General features: G+C 51.9%; 1 protein-coding gene across 1 annotated transcript in view; it reads right to left on the bottom strand.

Annotated features, from left to right (window-relative positions):
• Nucleotides 1–6,762: 6,762 nt before the first annotated feature.
• hfm1 (helicase for meiosis 1) overlaps nt 6,763–13,780 on the bottom strand; it is a 367,785-nt gene continuing 360,767 nt past the window's right edge. Inside the window, exon 32 of the mRNA XM_072512843.1 lies at nt 6,763–6,863. Coding sequence (XP_072368944.1) covers nt 6,763–6,863 — 101 coding nt within the window. The remainder of the gene's footprint in view (nt 6,864–13,780) is intronic.

The following is a 13,780-nucleotide window of genomic DNA, read 5'->3' as shown; positions in this document are numbered from 1 at the left end:
AGTAACTCAGGTGGAAGTTAGGTGGACAGGTATTGAGGTCGCAGCTATACTTCCTGACATGGGTCACATGAGACACTGCAGATTTTAGCTCCTGAGCCTCATCTACAAGGCCTCAATCAAATTCCTGTTCAAAACTGGCAGAAAGTGGCAACTGGCTGGCACGAGTGCAGTGTCAAGCAGCATGAGGCTGGGAACTGAAGGAATGACACTCGTGTAAGTTGTGAGGTAGGGAAGCTTTGCAGGATGGGGCAGGAGGAAGAAACCAAAGTCAGGAGAGCCTGAAACTCTGGGCGAGATCGAACAGCCTCGCCGCGCTTGTGATGCGACGAGGCCGTTAGCTCTCGCGAGATGTCGCGATCTGGATCTTGCTCCCAGATCAGGCAGCACGGTAGCACAATGGTTAATACTGTTGCTTAACAGCTCCAGGGTCCCAGGTTCGATTCCCGGCTGGGTCACTGTCTGTGCGGAGTCTACACGTTCTCTCCGTGTCTGCGTGAGTTTCCTCCGGGTGCTCCGGTTTCCTCCCACAAATCCCAAAAGACGTGCCGTTAGGTGAATTGGACATTCTGAATTCTCCCTCAGTGTACCCGAACAGGGCGGAGTGCGGCGACACTGGGATTTTCACAGTAACTTCATTGCAGTGTTAATGTAAGCCTGCTTGTGACAATAAAGATTATTATTATTATTATTATTATTATTATTAATAACATATTTAAATGAGCCATTAGGCTCATTTAAATATGTTTGCACCCAATGATCCCTTGGCCCGGGAACTAGCGGCCTTGCCTGGGAAACCCTGCCATGGCGCCATTTAGCACTGATGTGTGATGTGTTCGGTATGCTGGGTCTGCGAGGACTGCGTTTACCAGAGCAGTGAGAGAGACAGGCTACCAACACTTGTAGAAGTACAACTCTATTTTATTTAGCTATGAGCTGTTAAACATCGTGTTACTGATCACGGGCTCTGGCTGTCTCAGAGGCTGCATCCCGAATGAGCGGGAATCTGGTGCCCTCTGGCTATATAGTGGTCGTGGACTGTCTGGTGATTGGCTGCTGTGTTCTGTGTGTTGATTGGTCTTTCAGTGTGTCAGTCAGTGTCTGTCTCTGCACCATCATATACTTGTGTGTATATTATGACATCTCCCGTTTTTGAAAAAAAAAAAAAAATTGTGTGGTATGTGAATGTTTCTGACTATGTGGCGACTATGTGAGCATATTTACAGGACTATATACAAAAATACTAATATATTTACACGGGAAGGTGTCTAGTGCAGATAGACTGTATGTAACAAAACACGGGACATGAATAACAGTATGTACAAACTAGCGAACAAATAACCAGGGTAACGAAACAATCAGTCCATGAGTTTAGAGAGTTCATAAATTCAGGCAGTTCATAAATTCAGTCTCTATGGTGGGCGACGAATTCTGGTTGACCGCTGCAAGGGTGGGTCAGGGGCTGCCTGCTCTGGAACGGGCGGGACTGTGTCAGTCGCAGAGGGTGGCAACAGAAGAGGTAAATCTGCGAGCTCTTGGACGGGCCTGTCCTGAGGGTGAGGCAGGGCATCACGATCTGGCGGCGATTGTGGAAGGAGCCGCAGTGCCTGCCTATTTCGGCGAAGAAAAGAGCCATCCTGCATAAGAACCAGGAACGGCCTGGGGGCCACTTGCTTGATTCCCATCGCGGCAGCAGACCAGCCACCTTCAGGAAGTTGTACATGAACCTGGTCATCAGGAATGAGAGCAGGGTAATCTGTGGCGTGGGCGTCGTACGCCGACTTGTGTTGGGCATGAGACAGTTGCATTTGACGCAGGACCGGAAAGTTGTCCAAGTCTGGGCGTGTATTGCAGGCACCGTCGTTCGTAATGTGCAGTTCATTAACAATTGAGCTGGTGACAGGCCAGTGGACAATGGAGTTGACCTGTAGGCAAGTAGTGCGAGGTAAAAGTCGGATCCCGCATCGGCCGCTTTGCACAGGAGTCGTTTGACAACGGGTACCCCCTTCTCAGCTTTGCCATTCGACTGGGGGTAGTGGGGACTTGAGGTGATGTGCGTGAATTTATACCGCCGGGCAAAGTTGGACCACTCCTGATTAGCAAAATACGGGCCATTATCGGACATGACCGTAAGTGGGATGCCATGGCGAGCAAAAGTCTCCTTGCACGCACGGATGACCGCTGTCGACGTGAGGTCATGCAGCCTAACTACCTCTGGGTAGTAAGAGAAGTAGTCCACTATGAGGACATAGTCCCGGCCTAGTGCATGGAAAAGATCAATGCCAACCTTGGTCCAGGGGGATGACATCAGTTCATGTGGCTGCAAGGTCTCTTTTGGCTGAGCTGGCTGGAGCCATTGGCATGCCGGGCAGTTGAGAACGGCATTGGCGATGTCTTGGTTGATGCCAGGCCAGTACACTGCCTCACGGGCCCGCCGTCGGCACTTCTCCACCCCCAGGTGACCCTCATGGAGCTGCTCAAGGACGAGCTCCCGCATACTGTGTGGGATGACGATCCTGTCCAACTTTAGCAGAATTCCATCTACCACTGCCAGGTCATCTTTGATGTTGTAGAATTGCAGGCATTGGTCCTTGAGCCATCCGTCTGTAAGATGGCGCATGACGCGTTGGATCAAAGGATCATTGGCTGTTTCACGACAAATCTGGATGAGTCGTTCGTCCGTGGCGGGCAAGTTAGATGCGCAGAACTCAACATGAACATCAATTTGGCACACGAAGCCTGACGGCTCGCAGGGTGTAGTGACAGAACGGGAAAGTGCATTGGGGACGATGAGCTCCTTACCCGGGGTGTAGACCAGTTCGAAGTCATACCGCCTGAGTTTAAGGAGGATGCGTTGCAGGCGCATATCGTTAAGGCCCTTCTGTATAATGTTGACCAGTGGCCTGTGGTCCATTTCGACCGTATATTTGGGGAGTCCATAGACGTAGTCGTGGAATTTGACAATTCTCGTGAGGAGGCCCAGGCACTCTTTTTCGATTTGCACATAGCGTTGCTCGGTGGGCGTCATTGCACGCGATGCGTATGCGGCTGGAGCCCATGAGGAGGCATCGTCGCGTTGGAGGAGCACTGCTCCAATGCCGGACTGGCTTGCATTAGTGGCGATCTTTGTCTCCTTGGCAGGGTCGAAGAATGCCAATACCGGGGCCTTGGTGAGTTTCGCCCTGAGTTCACGCCACTCTTGCTCGTGGGCCGGAAGCCATCGGAATTCGGTTGTCTTCTTCACCAGATTGCGGAGAGCCGTGGTGTGGGATGCGAGGTTGGGGATGAACTTCTCCAGGAAGTTGATCATGCCCAGGAAACGGAGGACTGCCTTCTTGTCCTTCGGTGACTTCATGGCTTCATGATTGCCAACACCTTGTCTGCATCCGGCTGCACACCAGACTGTGATATGTGGTTGCCGAGGAATTTTAGTTCTGTTTGACCAAAGGAGCATTTGGCTCTGTTGAGGCGGAGGCCATGCTCATGGATTCTCCGGAAGACGTGTTGGAGGCGATCAATGTGTTCCTGCGGGGTGGTAGACCAGACGATGATGTCGTCTACATATACCCGCACCCCTTCGATGCCCTCCATCATCTGCTCCATTATTCGGTGGAACACCTCCGAGGCTGAGGTGATGCCAAACGGCATCCGGTTGTAACAAAACCGGCCAAATGGGGTGTTAAAGGTGCAGAGCTTCCAACTGGATGCGCCAAGTTGTATCTGCCAGAACCCCTTGGATGCGTCCAGCTTTGTGAAAAATTTGGCGCGAGCCATCTCGCAGGTGAGTTCTTCGGGCTTTGGGATAGGGTAGTGTTCCCTCATGATATTACGGTCCAGATCTTTGGGGTCAATGCAGATGCGTAGTTCTCCGGATGATTTCTTAACACACACCATGGAGCTGACCCAGTCGGTTGGTTCTGTTATTTCAGATATGACGCCCTGGTCTTGGAGGTCCTGCAGTTGCTGCTTGAGGCGGTCCTTGAGGGGCGTCGGTACCTGGCGAGGTGCATGAACCACAGGCGTGGCACTTTGTTTTAAAATAATTTTGTACGTGTATGGGAGTGTGCCCATGCCCTCGAAAACGCTGTGTTATCGAATGATGATGTTCTTCAGTTGTGTTTGAAAGTCGGTGTCCGATGATGCTGAAGCCTCAGCGGGTGATATGGAGTGAACCCTTTGGACGAGGTTTAGGATCTTGCACGCCTGGGCACCAAGCAGGGAAGCTTTAGTGGCCCCTACAATCTCGAAGGGCAGGGTGGCCTTTAAGGAACGGTGTGACACCACAAGCTGGCATGAGCCGCTGGCAGCAATGGTATTGCCATTGTAGTCGAGAAGCTGGCAGGCAGATGGAAGGATGGTCGGCTTAACGTGGAGGCTGTCCAGGTCAGACCGCGCAATGAGGTTGGCTGAAGCGCTGGTGTCCAGCCTGAATCGGATGTGAGATTTGTTGACCGTGAGGGTGGCACACCACTCATCGTCCGGATCAGTGCTCATCACTGGGAAGGGCTTGGCCTTTTTCTTTTGAAGCACCGTGTGCTTGGTGATGATGCCCACCCGGAATGGGGATTTGAGATCCTCGGTGTCAGGGTCTGGAACCATGTCGGAGTCGGAATCGGTGACCGGTTGTTGTACAGTTCGGACGTCCCTGCGCTGCTGGTGGGAGCAATGGGAAGCAGGTGCTTGAGCAGACCTGCACAGGGCTGCGTAGTGGCCAAGCTTGCCACACTGGAGACAGCGTCGAGATTTCGCAGGACATTGCCGCTTTAAGTGGGAGGAGCCACAGTTGTCACACGTCGTGATGTCAGAACGCTCAGTGCGCCACCGTACATGCGCGGTGCGGTCGTACGTAGTGCACGCCTGCACCGTTCGGTCTTCGGCCTTGCCGTTCCCTCGGTCATTGTGCGCATGCGCGGGAGCCCGGGAAAAGCGCGCGAATAGGCCGCCCTCATCCAGGCTTAGGCCCTGGAGCTGTTTTACAGCCTGCACCCGCTCTGCTTCGTGGGGGCCTTGCCGCACCGCCTCCGCCGCTTGAATGTGCGAGTATCGGTTAGTAGCGTGCTCATGCAGAACGCAGGTTTCGATGGCTATAGCGAGGGTGAGCTGTTTAACTTTGAGGAGCTGCTGGCGTAGGGGGTCCGAGTGCACACCGAAAATGATCTGGTCGCGGATTATTGAATCGGAGGTGGAGCCGTAATTGCAGGATTGCGCGAGAATGCGAAGATGGGTGAGAAAAATTGAAAAGGTTCATCCTTACCCTGCAGACGCTGTTGAAAGACGAAGCGTTCAAAACTTTTGTTGACTTCGATGTCACAGTGGCTGTCGAATTTGAGCAGGGCAGTCTTGAACTTGGACTTGTCCTCACCTTCAGCGAATGTGAGGGAGTTGAAAATATGGATGGCGTGGTCCCCGGCCGTGGAGAGAAAGAGAGCAATCTTTCTGGCGTCTGAGGCAGCTTCCAGGTCGGTAGCTTCGAGGTACAGTTGAAACTTTTGTTTAAAAATCTTCCAGTTCGCACCGAGGTTGCTGGTGATGCGGAGCGGCGTGGAGGGCGGACGCTGTCCATACTACCGGATGGCTGATCGCTGGTCGAAGGCAGATTATTTCAGGGTAGGTCCATCAAACTCTAACATCACGTACTGGTACCATGATGTGTTGGGTATGCTGGGTCTGCGAGGACTGCGTTTACCAGAGCAATGAGAGAGACAGGCTACCAATACTTGTAGAAGTACAACTCTATTTTATTTAGCTATGAGCTGTTAAACATACTTACACTGGGTTGATACTATGTTAGGTTGACTGGCGACCTGAGGCTAACCTGACCAGACTATACTGCTAGCACATGGTAGATGTTCGTGTTACTGATCACGGGCTCTGGCTGTCTCAGAGGCTGCATCCCGAATGAGCGGGAAAACTAGTGCCCTCTGGCTATATAGTGCCCGTGACCTGTCTGGTGATTGGCTGCTGTGTTCTGTGTGTTGATTGGTCTTTCAGTGTGTCAGTCAGTGTCTGTCTCTGCACCATCATATTATGACAATGTGAACCAGGTGTAACAGCACCAGGGGAGTCTCCCAGGCCAACAGATGCCCCGGAGTGGTTGGGCTATGGGCAGGGTGGTACCCTGGCACTCCCGCTGGCAGTGTCATCCAGGCAACCTGGCAGGAGCACTGCCAGTGTGCCAGGCTGTCAGTGCCAAGGTACTTGGGTGGCAGGTTGCCTGTGCCAGGGATCAGGCCTGGGGGTGCCCTGCCCTTAAGAGGGGGTGTGCTCGAGGACTCCGTACGAGGTAAGTTGGGGGTTTCAGAGGCTACGGTGGGGTGGCTGGGGTGGTGGAGAGATCAGGGCAGCATATAAGAATGGCGCCCCGATCTCTTTGTGCACTCGTCAGTGCAGGAAATGAAATAAGTGAGGCCTCGGCGGGGCGTTCATTGCAGAACGCAAAAAAGAACAAGTCCCATTCGATAGTGGGGTTGTTTCCGACGCCAGCACCTGCTATTTGTGTCCAAAACAGTATTTTCTTTTGTTAAACTTCGCCCTCTTGTTACTGGCTAGTTCCATAAGGAGGAAACATTATAAGACTTACCTTTCTGGGCTTCTGTTTCAACAATTCCTCTTCCTATCAGGTTGGCCTTCAGCTGGAGACCCCCACTCCATGCAGGCAGGGCAAAAATACCTCCAGCATTTTAAATTATACTTGGAGTGGAAATGGGCTGAAATATTTAACTAGATATATGTTCAATAGCTAAATAAACTACCAATGTCTAGTTATTAGTACTTACAACATTCATGTCCACACTTGTCTTTATTCTTGCAGTAATGATTACAGACCCTCTTTCCAGATTCTGTGCAGTTAAGCTCACTGGTAATTTCTGTATTTACAATGTAAGATACAATGGAGACAAGAAAACAAGTGTGAAATTCAGCTTCAAATGTCAAAAGCTTACCAAAGAATTAAAAAATTGCTTCTTGTGAATATCTGTAACATGTTGAAGATTAATTCCTATAATAATATTATAATGTGCTGACATTTTACTAGTAAATTGTTTTGTTGTATAAATAATTGCATAATTGCAAAGTCCCTTTAAGCTCTCTGATTGGCCAATGCTCAACACATGGTCTAATCAATGATGCAGTGAGCAGTGCATGGATAACATAACAAAACTTTGCCTTTTGTTTCAGGAGCTAGACTGAGAAAGTTAAAACGGGTCATTACTATAAAACAGCCTATGTACAAACTCTGAATGTGCCCCCTTGACTCCGTTGTCTGATGCCAGCTATTTTGTCTTTCATGCACCAACACCGAGCTAACAAAGCTAACAGAAAGGTATTTTTTGTAAATATATTAAGAGAGAGAGATTGGTAAATACATTCAACCTGTGAATTGGAGGGCAGCAAACGTGAACACATTGGGTGGGATTCTCCCGGGATTCTCCGTCTCGCCAGCCGACCAATGGTATTTCCCATTGTGGGCAGCCCCACGCCGTCGGGAAATTCCCGGGCTGCCGGCGAAACGGAGATTCCCGACAGTGGGGAATCCTGCCCATTATTTAGAAAGGAAGGTGAGTTAAAACGGAACTACATCAATAGTGGGGAAAATGTTTGAATCTATTGTAAAGGATCTGCTAACTGGGTATTCAGAAAATAAGGAGGAGGAATTTTTTCACTAGGGGTGGTGAAGCTTTGGAATTGATACCTCAGAGGGCTGTGGAGGCTCAGTCATTGAGCATGTTCAAAGCAGAGGTTGACATATTTCTAGATACCAATGACATTAAGGGCTATGGGGATAGTGCAGGAAGGTAGTGTTGAGGTAGAAGATCAGCCATGGAGCACGATTCTCTGGAAAGATTTCTAAATGTGTTAGCGAGCTGGAACTGTCGCGAGATTCCCGGTGCTCGGCCCAGCAAGGCCGGCAATGCTAGTCAACGTTAATTGGTCCATTTAACGAGGCCTCACGGGCTTCTCGCTGCAAATCAAGGTTCACCAGCCGATTCGCTGGCACCGCGCTTGCCAGCGCCCCGCTAACAAGGTAGAGCAGCACTTAAGAAGCATTTGCTCAGCCAACCCCAGCCAGCAGGCAACAATGGCGCCCAGGAAACCGGCCCAAGATTCTGGAATGCAGACCTGGGGAGGCTCCTAGACACAGTGGAGGCCAGAAGAGATGTTCTGTTACCCCGAGGGTCAGCCAGTGCTGCCTCGGATAAGGTGACGGTGGCTGTAAGCTCCAGGAGTGTGACCAGGAGGTGCCAAAAAAAGGTCAAAGACTTACACTAGGCAGCACGAGTGAGTAGACACCAATGACACCCCCCTGCGCAAGACCTTGCCGCTCCCACATGAGCATCCACCCCCCATTCTCCATGCAACCCCTAATTTTCCCTTCACCTTCCTTCTACCTTCAGCCCTTCCTTCACACACTCCTTTCCACTACTGTGAACCATTTACGTGGCTAACGAGGCCCTCTCTGTGTCTCCTCAGGAAAAGCTCTCCTACAATAGACGGGTGAAGGCCCAGACTGGTGGAGGGGTGCCGGACTTAAGAATCCTCATGAGGAGCGGGTCCTGGAGGTGACTGGAGTGGCTGAGGACAGAGCGGTCACTCACGCTGAGGTTAGCGGATGCCGCAGAGGTGAGGAACCACCGGGCTCCACCCAGAGGACCTGTCAAACACGAGTTGTTATTGCCATACTAACTGACCCATCCCTCCCACTGACCACATGTCCAATTTCCCGCAGGTTCTCCAACCAATGGCATCGGCCCATCTTGGTTGTCCCCCTCTCCAGTCTGCCATGAGACATCTCGGAGGGGAGCATCGAGGAAGACACGATCGAGGCGTCACAGCTGTTATCCCCACCCTCCATCAGCGTAATTACATGCACCTCAGTGGGAAAGGTTAATGGTCAGGCTTCTGGAGCGCAATCTTGTGAGCACCACACAGCTGTTGATGTACATCAGGTGGAGACCTCGTGCTGAGCCTATGGAGGAGGTATTCCCGGATCTGATGGAAATGTTAGGGTACAGTCAGGTCATTCAGATTAAGATGTCAGCGACACTCCAGCAGATCCATAGCTGATTAGAAGAGACCCAGAGATGTCGCAACACTGCTAGGATGGCGACCGGAGTGGAGAGCCTGATGTACGACGTCGTCACCATTTGTGAAGGTGCCCAAGACATCGCGCAATTGGTGACAGACATGGCTGAGGCATTCAGTAGAATCTCCAACTCACTTGGGATGTGACCCACTATCAGGCTGACCTTGATGAGGTGCTGCAGGACATGTTCTGTTCCAAGATGGGAATGGCGGAGGCGCTGTGGAGCTTGTCCCAGTCGCAGATGGGTATTGCCGAGGCACTGCGGAGCATGTCCCAGTCGCTGAGGAGCATCGCTGAGGGCGTCGACACAATGGTTCAGGCATTGGGGAACCGCCAGTGCTGACAGAGCCAGATGATGCAGGGGAAGCCGGTGTTAGAACTAGCTGCCCCTCTGACCCAAGGTGAACCCCACAGCCCTATTGGCATCGACTGGGAGAAGGGGGCGCTGGGTGGCGTCCCGGACCCCTCCCATGGAGTTTTGAGGCTGCGTCTCAATCAGCACCCGAAACAGGGCAGCACGGCTGTGCATGTGCCGCCGACAAGTGTGCCGGGGCCCTCCGGCCCCAGAGGGCACCCGCCATGCCATGGGTCGAGGTAAGCAGCTGGCTGCCTCTACCTCTGATGTGCATCCTGTGGACACACCTAGATGTGGTGGTAGAGCTAGGAAGACAAAGCACATCGAGGATCACCTCGGGCACTGGGAGAGGGGGGAGGCACCATCGGGAGAGTGGGGACTTGTAAAACACAATAAACACCCTTGACCACAACCAGTATGATGCCTATGTCACTTTCTTCTGCAATGCAGCCCAACCTCTGAACCCTTGGCCCATCTCTCCAGGCATCTCCCCCTCCCCGTAGCATTCACCCACCCTCCGGCCATGGACATGTTTCTGGAGCTGCGTCCCATCCCTTGGGTGTTCAGATGTTGGCTGTTGCAATGTGGTGCCGCAGTGTTCAAGCACAGTGTCCATTCATCAAGGTGTTATTGGGATGCTAGGCAATGACTCCCACATGCTATAAGGCCTGCCCACCCACTGGAATCCACTTGGGTCATGTGATATGCTCACTGAACCACGATTGCCAATTGCCTATTAGCAATAGCCTTCAGCCACAAGGCCAGAAGCCTTGGCAGTCGGTGAGTTTTATGGGTGATCGGTGGGGCAGACGGGCAGGGTCTAGGATTGCCTCCGGAAAGGGTACACCCGATCCAGGGGTTGGCATGCTGGTACCACGCACGGTTGCGCTCAGAGACTCCGCCCCCACTGCGTCCCCCCAAATTCCCATGGTAGCCCATCCCTTCGGAGGGTGCCCCTCTCCCATCTCCCCACCGAGCACTGGGGTGGCAAACCCAGCGCCTCCGGGCTCTTTGTGAGTAAAGATTGCTACTCACCTCCTCGGATCCCCACAGAAGCCCTTCCGCCAGGTTCACATTTTTCAAAAGCAATACTAATCGAAGCCAGTGTGACCACTTGATGGGGAGGCCGAGGAATGGCAGGCGGCTGTTGGATTCGGGGTCGTTCCCATTAATTGTCTGGAAATTGGGCTTAAGTAGTGATAATTGGTTTCTCGCCATGATTCGCGAGATCCCGAATTCGCCTCCGTAGCAGGCTGGTTGCAACACAACCTGTTTGCCACCTGGCGCGGTTCTCGTTTTTGGCCTCTCCTGCTATTCACCGGCCTCATTTTGCTCGAGCGAGAGCGCAATGAGGCTGGAGAATCGCACCCATGATCTAGTTAAGTGGCAGAGTATACTCGAGGGACCAAATGCCTTTCTCCCTGCTCCTAATATTCCTAAATGGGAGAATCTAGGCCCATTAAAGATAGATGCAGAAATGAAAGAAAATGAAAGACATTTGAAATTAATATTTTGGCCAGAATATTAGTGCAGATGGAGAGGCTCTCTGGCTCTGTGAAAATGGTGATGGAGGTCCAGATCTAGAAGTCCAACGGCTGGACCCAGCCTTCACTCTTTTTGCGGAATGTCCAAAACACAACGTCTACACTTCAGACCTGGGAGGAGAAGGTCTAAAGCTGCTGGAGATCTTTGGAGATGTAGGGTATCGTTTTGGATAATGTTTCAGGACACTTTTGGGAGAGACCAAATGCCAGTTTTCATTATTTGGGGGCCAGTCGTGGTCCAGGATTCGACACGATTGCGCAAGGGGGGGTGGGGGTTGGTGCTGCTAAATTTATTGTATTATTACTCAGTGGCCAATGCAGAGAATGTTGAGTGGTTTGGGGATCTGGAGATTAGATGGGTACAGTTGGAGTCGGGGTCGAGTTCAATGTGTTTGGCGGGCATTTCTAACTTTCTCGGAGGCACTGCATCTACCTTGTTGGAAAGGATACTCTCATGTGTGGGCCGGAGGAGGGCCGCTCATGGGGGAAGAGCAGGTTTTGGTGGAGGAGGTGAAGGCCAGGTGTGAGGAGGAGCTAGGACCCACTTTGGAGGAGGAAGTGTGGAGTGAGTCCCTTCATGTGGTGAATGCTACGTCATCCTGTGCGAGGTTGAGTTCGATATAGCTAAAGGTGGTGTTTGTGCCGCACCTCATCAGGCCAGGATGAGTCGACTTTTGGAGGGGGTTGAGGATAAGTGTGAGCGGTGCTTGAGAGGGCCTGTTCACTATACGCACACGTTCTGGTCCTGTCCCAAGCTGGCATTTTGAGGTCCTTTTTCTGCACCATATTGGCAATTTTGAATATTGACTTCGAGCCCTGTCCGTTAGTCGCTGTGTTTGGGGTGTCAGCCCAACTACAGTTGAGGATGGGGGTGAAAGTCAATGCTTTGGCATTCGCATCGCTGCTGGCCCGACGACGGATACTGCTGGGATGGAGGGAGGCGACGCTACCACGTGCCGAAGCGTGGTTGGTTGATTTGATGGAATTCTTGTACCTCGAGAAGGTCAAGTTCACGGTGTCAATCGATGGGTTCTATCCTAGATGGCGGCCATTTATTTTGCACTTTAAAGATCTGGGGCGGGATTCTCCGCGATCGGCGCGATGCCCGCCGACCGGTGCCAAAAACGGCGCGTATCAGTCCGGCATCGCGCCGCCCCAAAGGTGCGGAATTCTCCGCATCTTGGGGGGCCGAGCCCTCACCTTGAGGGGCTAGGCACACGCCGGACTGATATCCGCCCCGCCAGCTGGCGGGAAAGGCCTTTGGTGCCCCGCCAGCTGGCGCGGAAATTACTTTGCCATGCGGCGCATGCGCGGGAGTATCAGCGGCTGCTCACGGCATCCCCGCGCATGCGCAGTGGAGGGGGTCTCTTCTGCCTCCGCCATAGTGGAGACCATGGCGAAGGCGGAAGAAAAAGAGTGCCCCCACAGCACAGGCCCGCCCACGGATCGGTGGGCCCCGATCGCGGGCCAGGCCACCGTGGGGGCACCCCCCGGGGTCAGATCGCCCCGCGCCCCCCCCAGGACCCCGGAACCCGCCCGCGCCGCCTTGTCCCGCCGGTAAGAGAGGTGGTTTGATTCTCGCCGGCGGGACAGGCATTCCAGCAGCGGGACTTCGGCTCATCGCGGGCCGGAGAATCGCCGGGGGGGATACCGCCAACCGGCGCGGCGCGATTCCCACCCCCGCCGAATATCCGGTGCCAGAGAATTCGGCAACCGGCGGGGGCGGGATTCACGCCAGCCCCCGCCGATTCTCCGACCCGACGGGGGGGTCGGTGAATCCCGCCCCTCGTCACTGTTAGATGTTTGTGGGGGGAGGGGGAGGTGAGTGAGGAGGATTGTTTCGGGTGGCATTTCTGTTATTGGGGTTCCTGTTACTGCTGTTGCTTGCATTTTGTCTGATGTATGTGTTGGTACTGTTGTGTTTTGTAAACCTTTTGATATAAAATTTTAAAATTTCAATGAAAATACTGTTTAAAAAAAATGAACCAAATTTTTCCCCCAGCGTTGATAATACTACTCGTAGTTAGTTGTAGGAGATCCTTGAAATTTGGTTAAACTTACATTGGACATTCGGGAAAGACTGACAGCATTACACCAGATACAGAAAGAGACAGATATAGTAAAGGTACTGAAAGAGTATAGACGGAGATGTAAGGAATCACCAGGGTGCACTCCGTTAACTAATCATGACATAGACATAAGAAACAGGGTGGTACGGTGGTTAGCACTGCTGCCTCATGCCGTTGTGGACCCGAGTTTGGCAATATACTCTCTTAACAGGGGTCCTTCCAGCAGAAAGAATTACAGATTATTTGTGATGTTTCCGACTGATTGTGTAAATTTGCAGTTAATGAATTTGAGCTTGGATACTCTCACTTCACTGCAGATGGAGGTCATTTAGTATTTTCATTCTGACCATTCTCGTTACATATAGCCCAGATCTGGCTGCTCTCCACAGACTTTCAAATATCATTTACCATCTTGGATGCAAGTATGGAGGAAAAGAAAGTTTATAAAACTCTGGAGCTCATTCTGAGAACTTTTGGCTTACAATCGATCTTGAGGAATACAATGGGTTCCTGCACAAAAAAAGGGAATCTGAAGATAATGTGAAGAAAGTGGAACTGGTTGACCAAAGATTGCAAGGTGCTGATTTAGTCACTTTGCCCATTTGATAGTGTTTCAACGTGGCACGCTTGGAATTAATTTTTAGTGAGTGCATTTGGTAATTCTAAGTGTATCACAGCTAGATGTGGGTTAATGTGTCCCAGTTTTTAAAAAGGAACAATAATCGGCGCCAAC

This window comes from Scyliorhinus torazame, chromosome 7 (assembly GCF_047496885.1).
Source record: "Scyliorhinus torazame isolate Kashiwa2021f chromosome 7, sScyTor2.1, whole genome shotgun sequence".
NCBI lineage: Eukaryota > Metazoa > Chordata > Chondrichthyes > Carcharhiniformes > Scyliorhinidae > Scyliorhinus > Scyliorhinus torazame.
The sequence above is the reverse complement of the archived record's forward strand: the minus strand, read 5'-3'. Positions and strand labels throughout refer to the sequence as shown.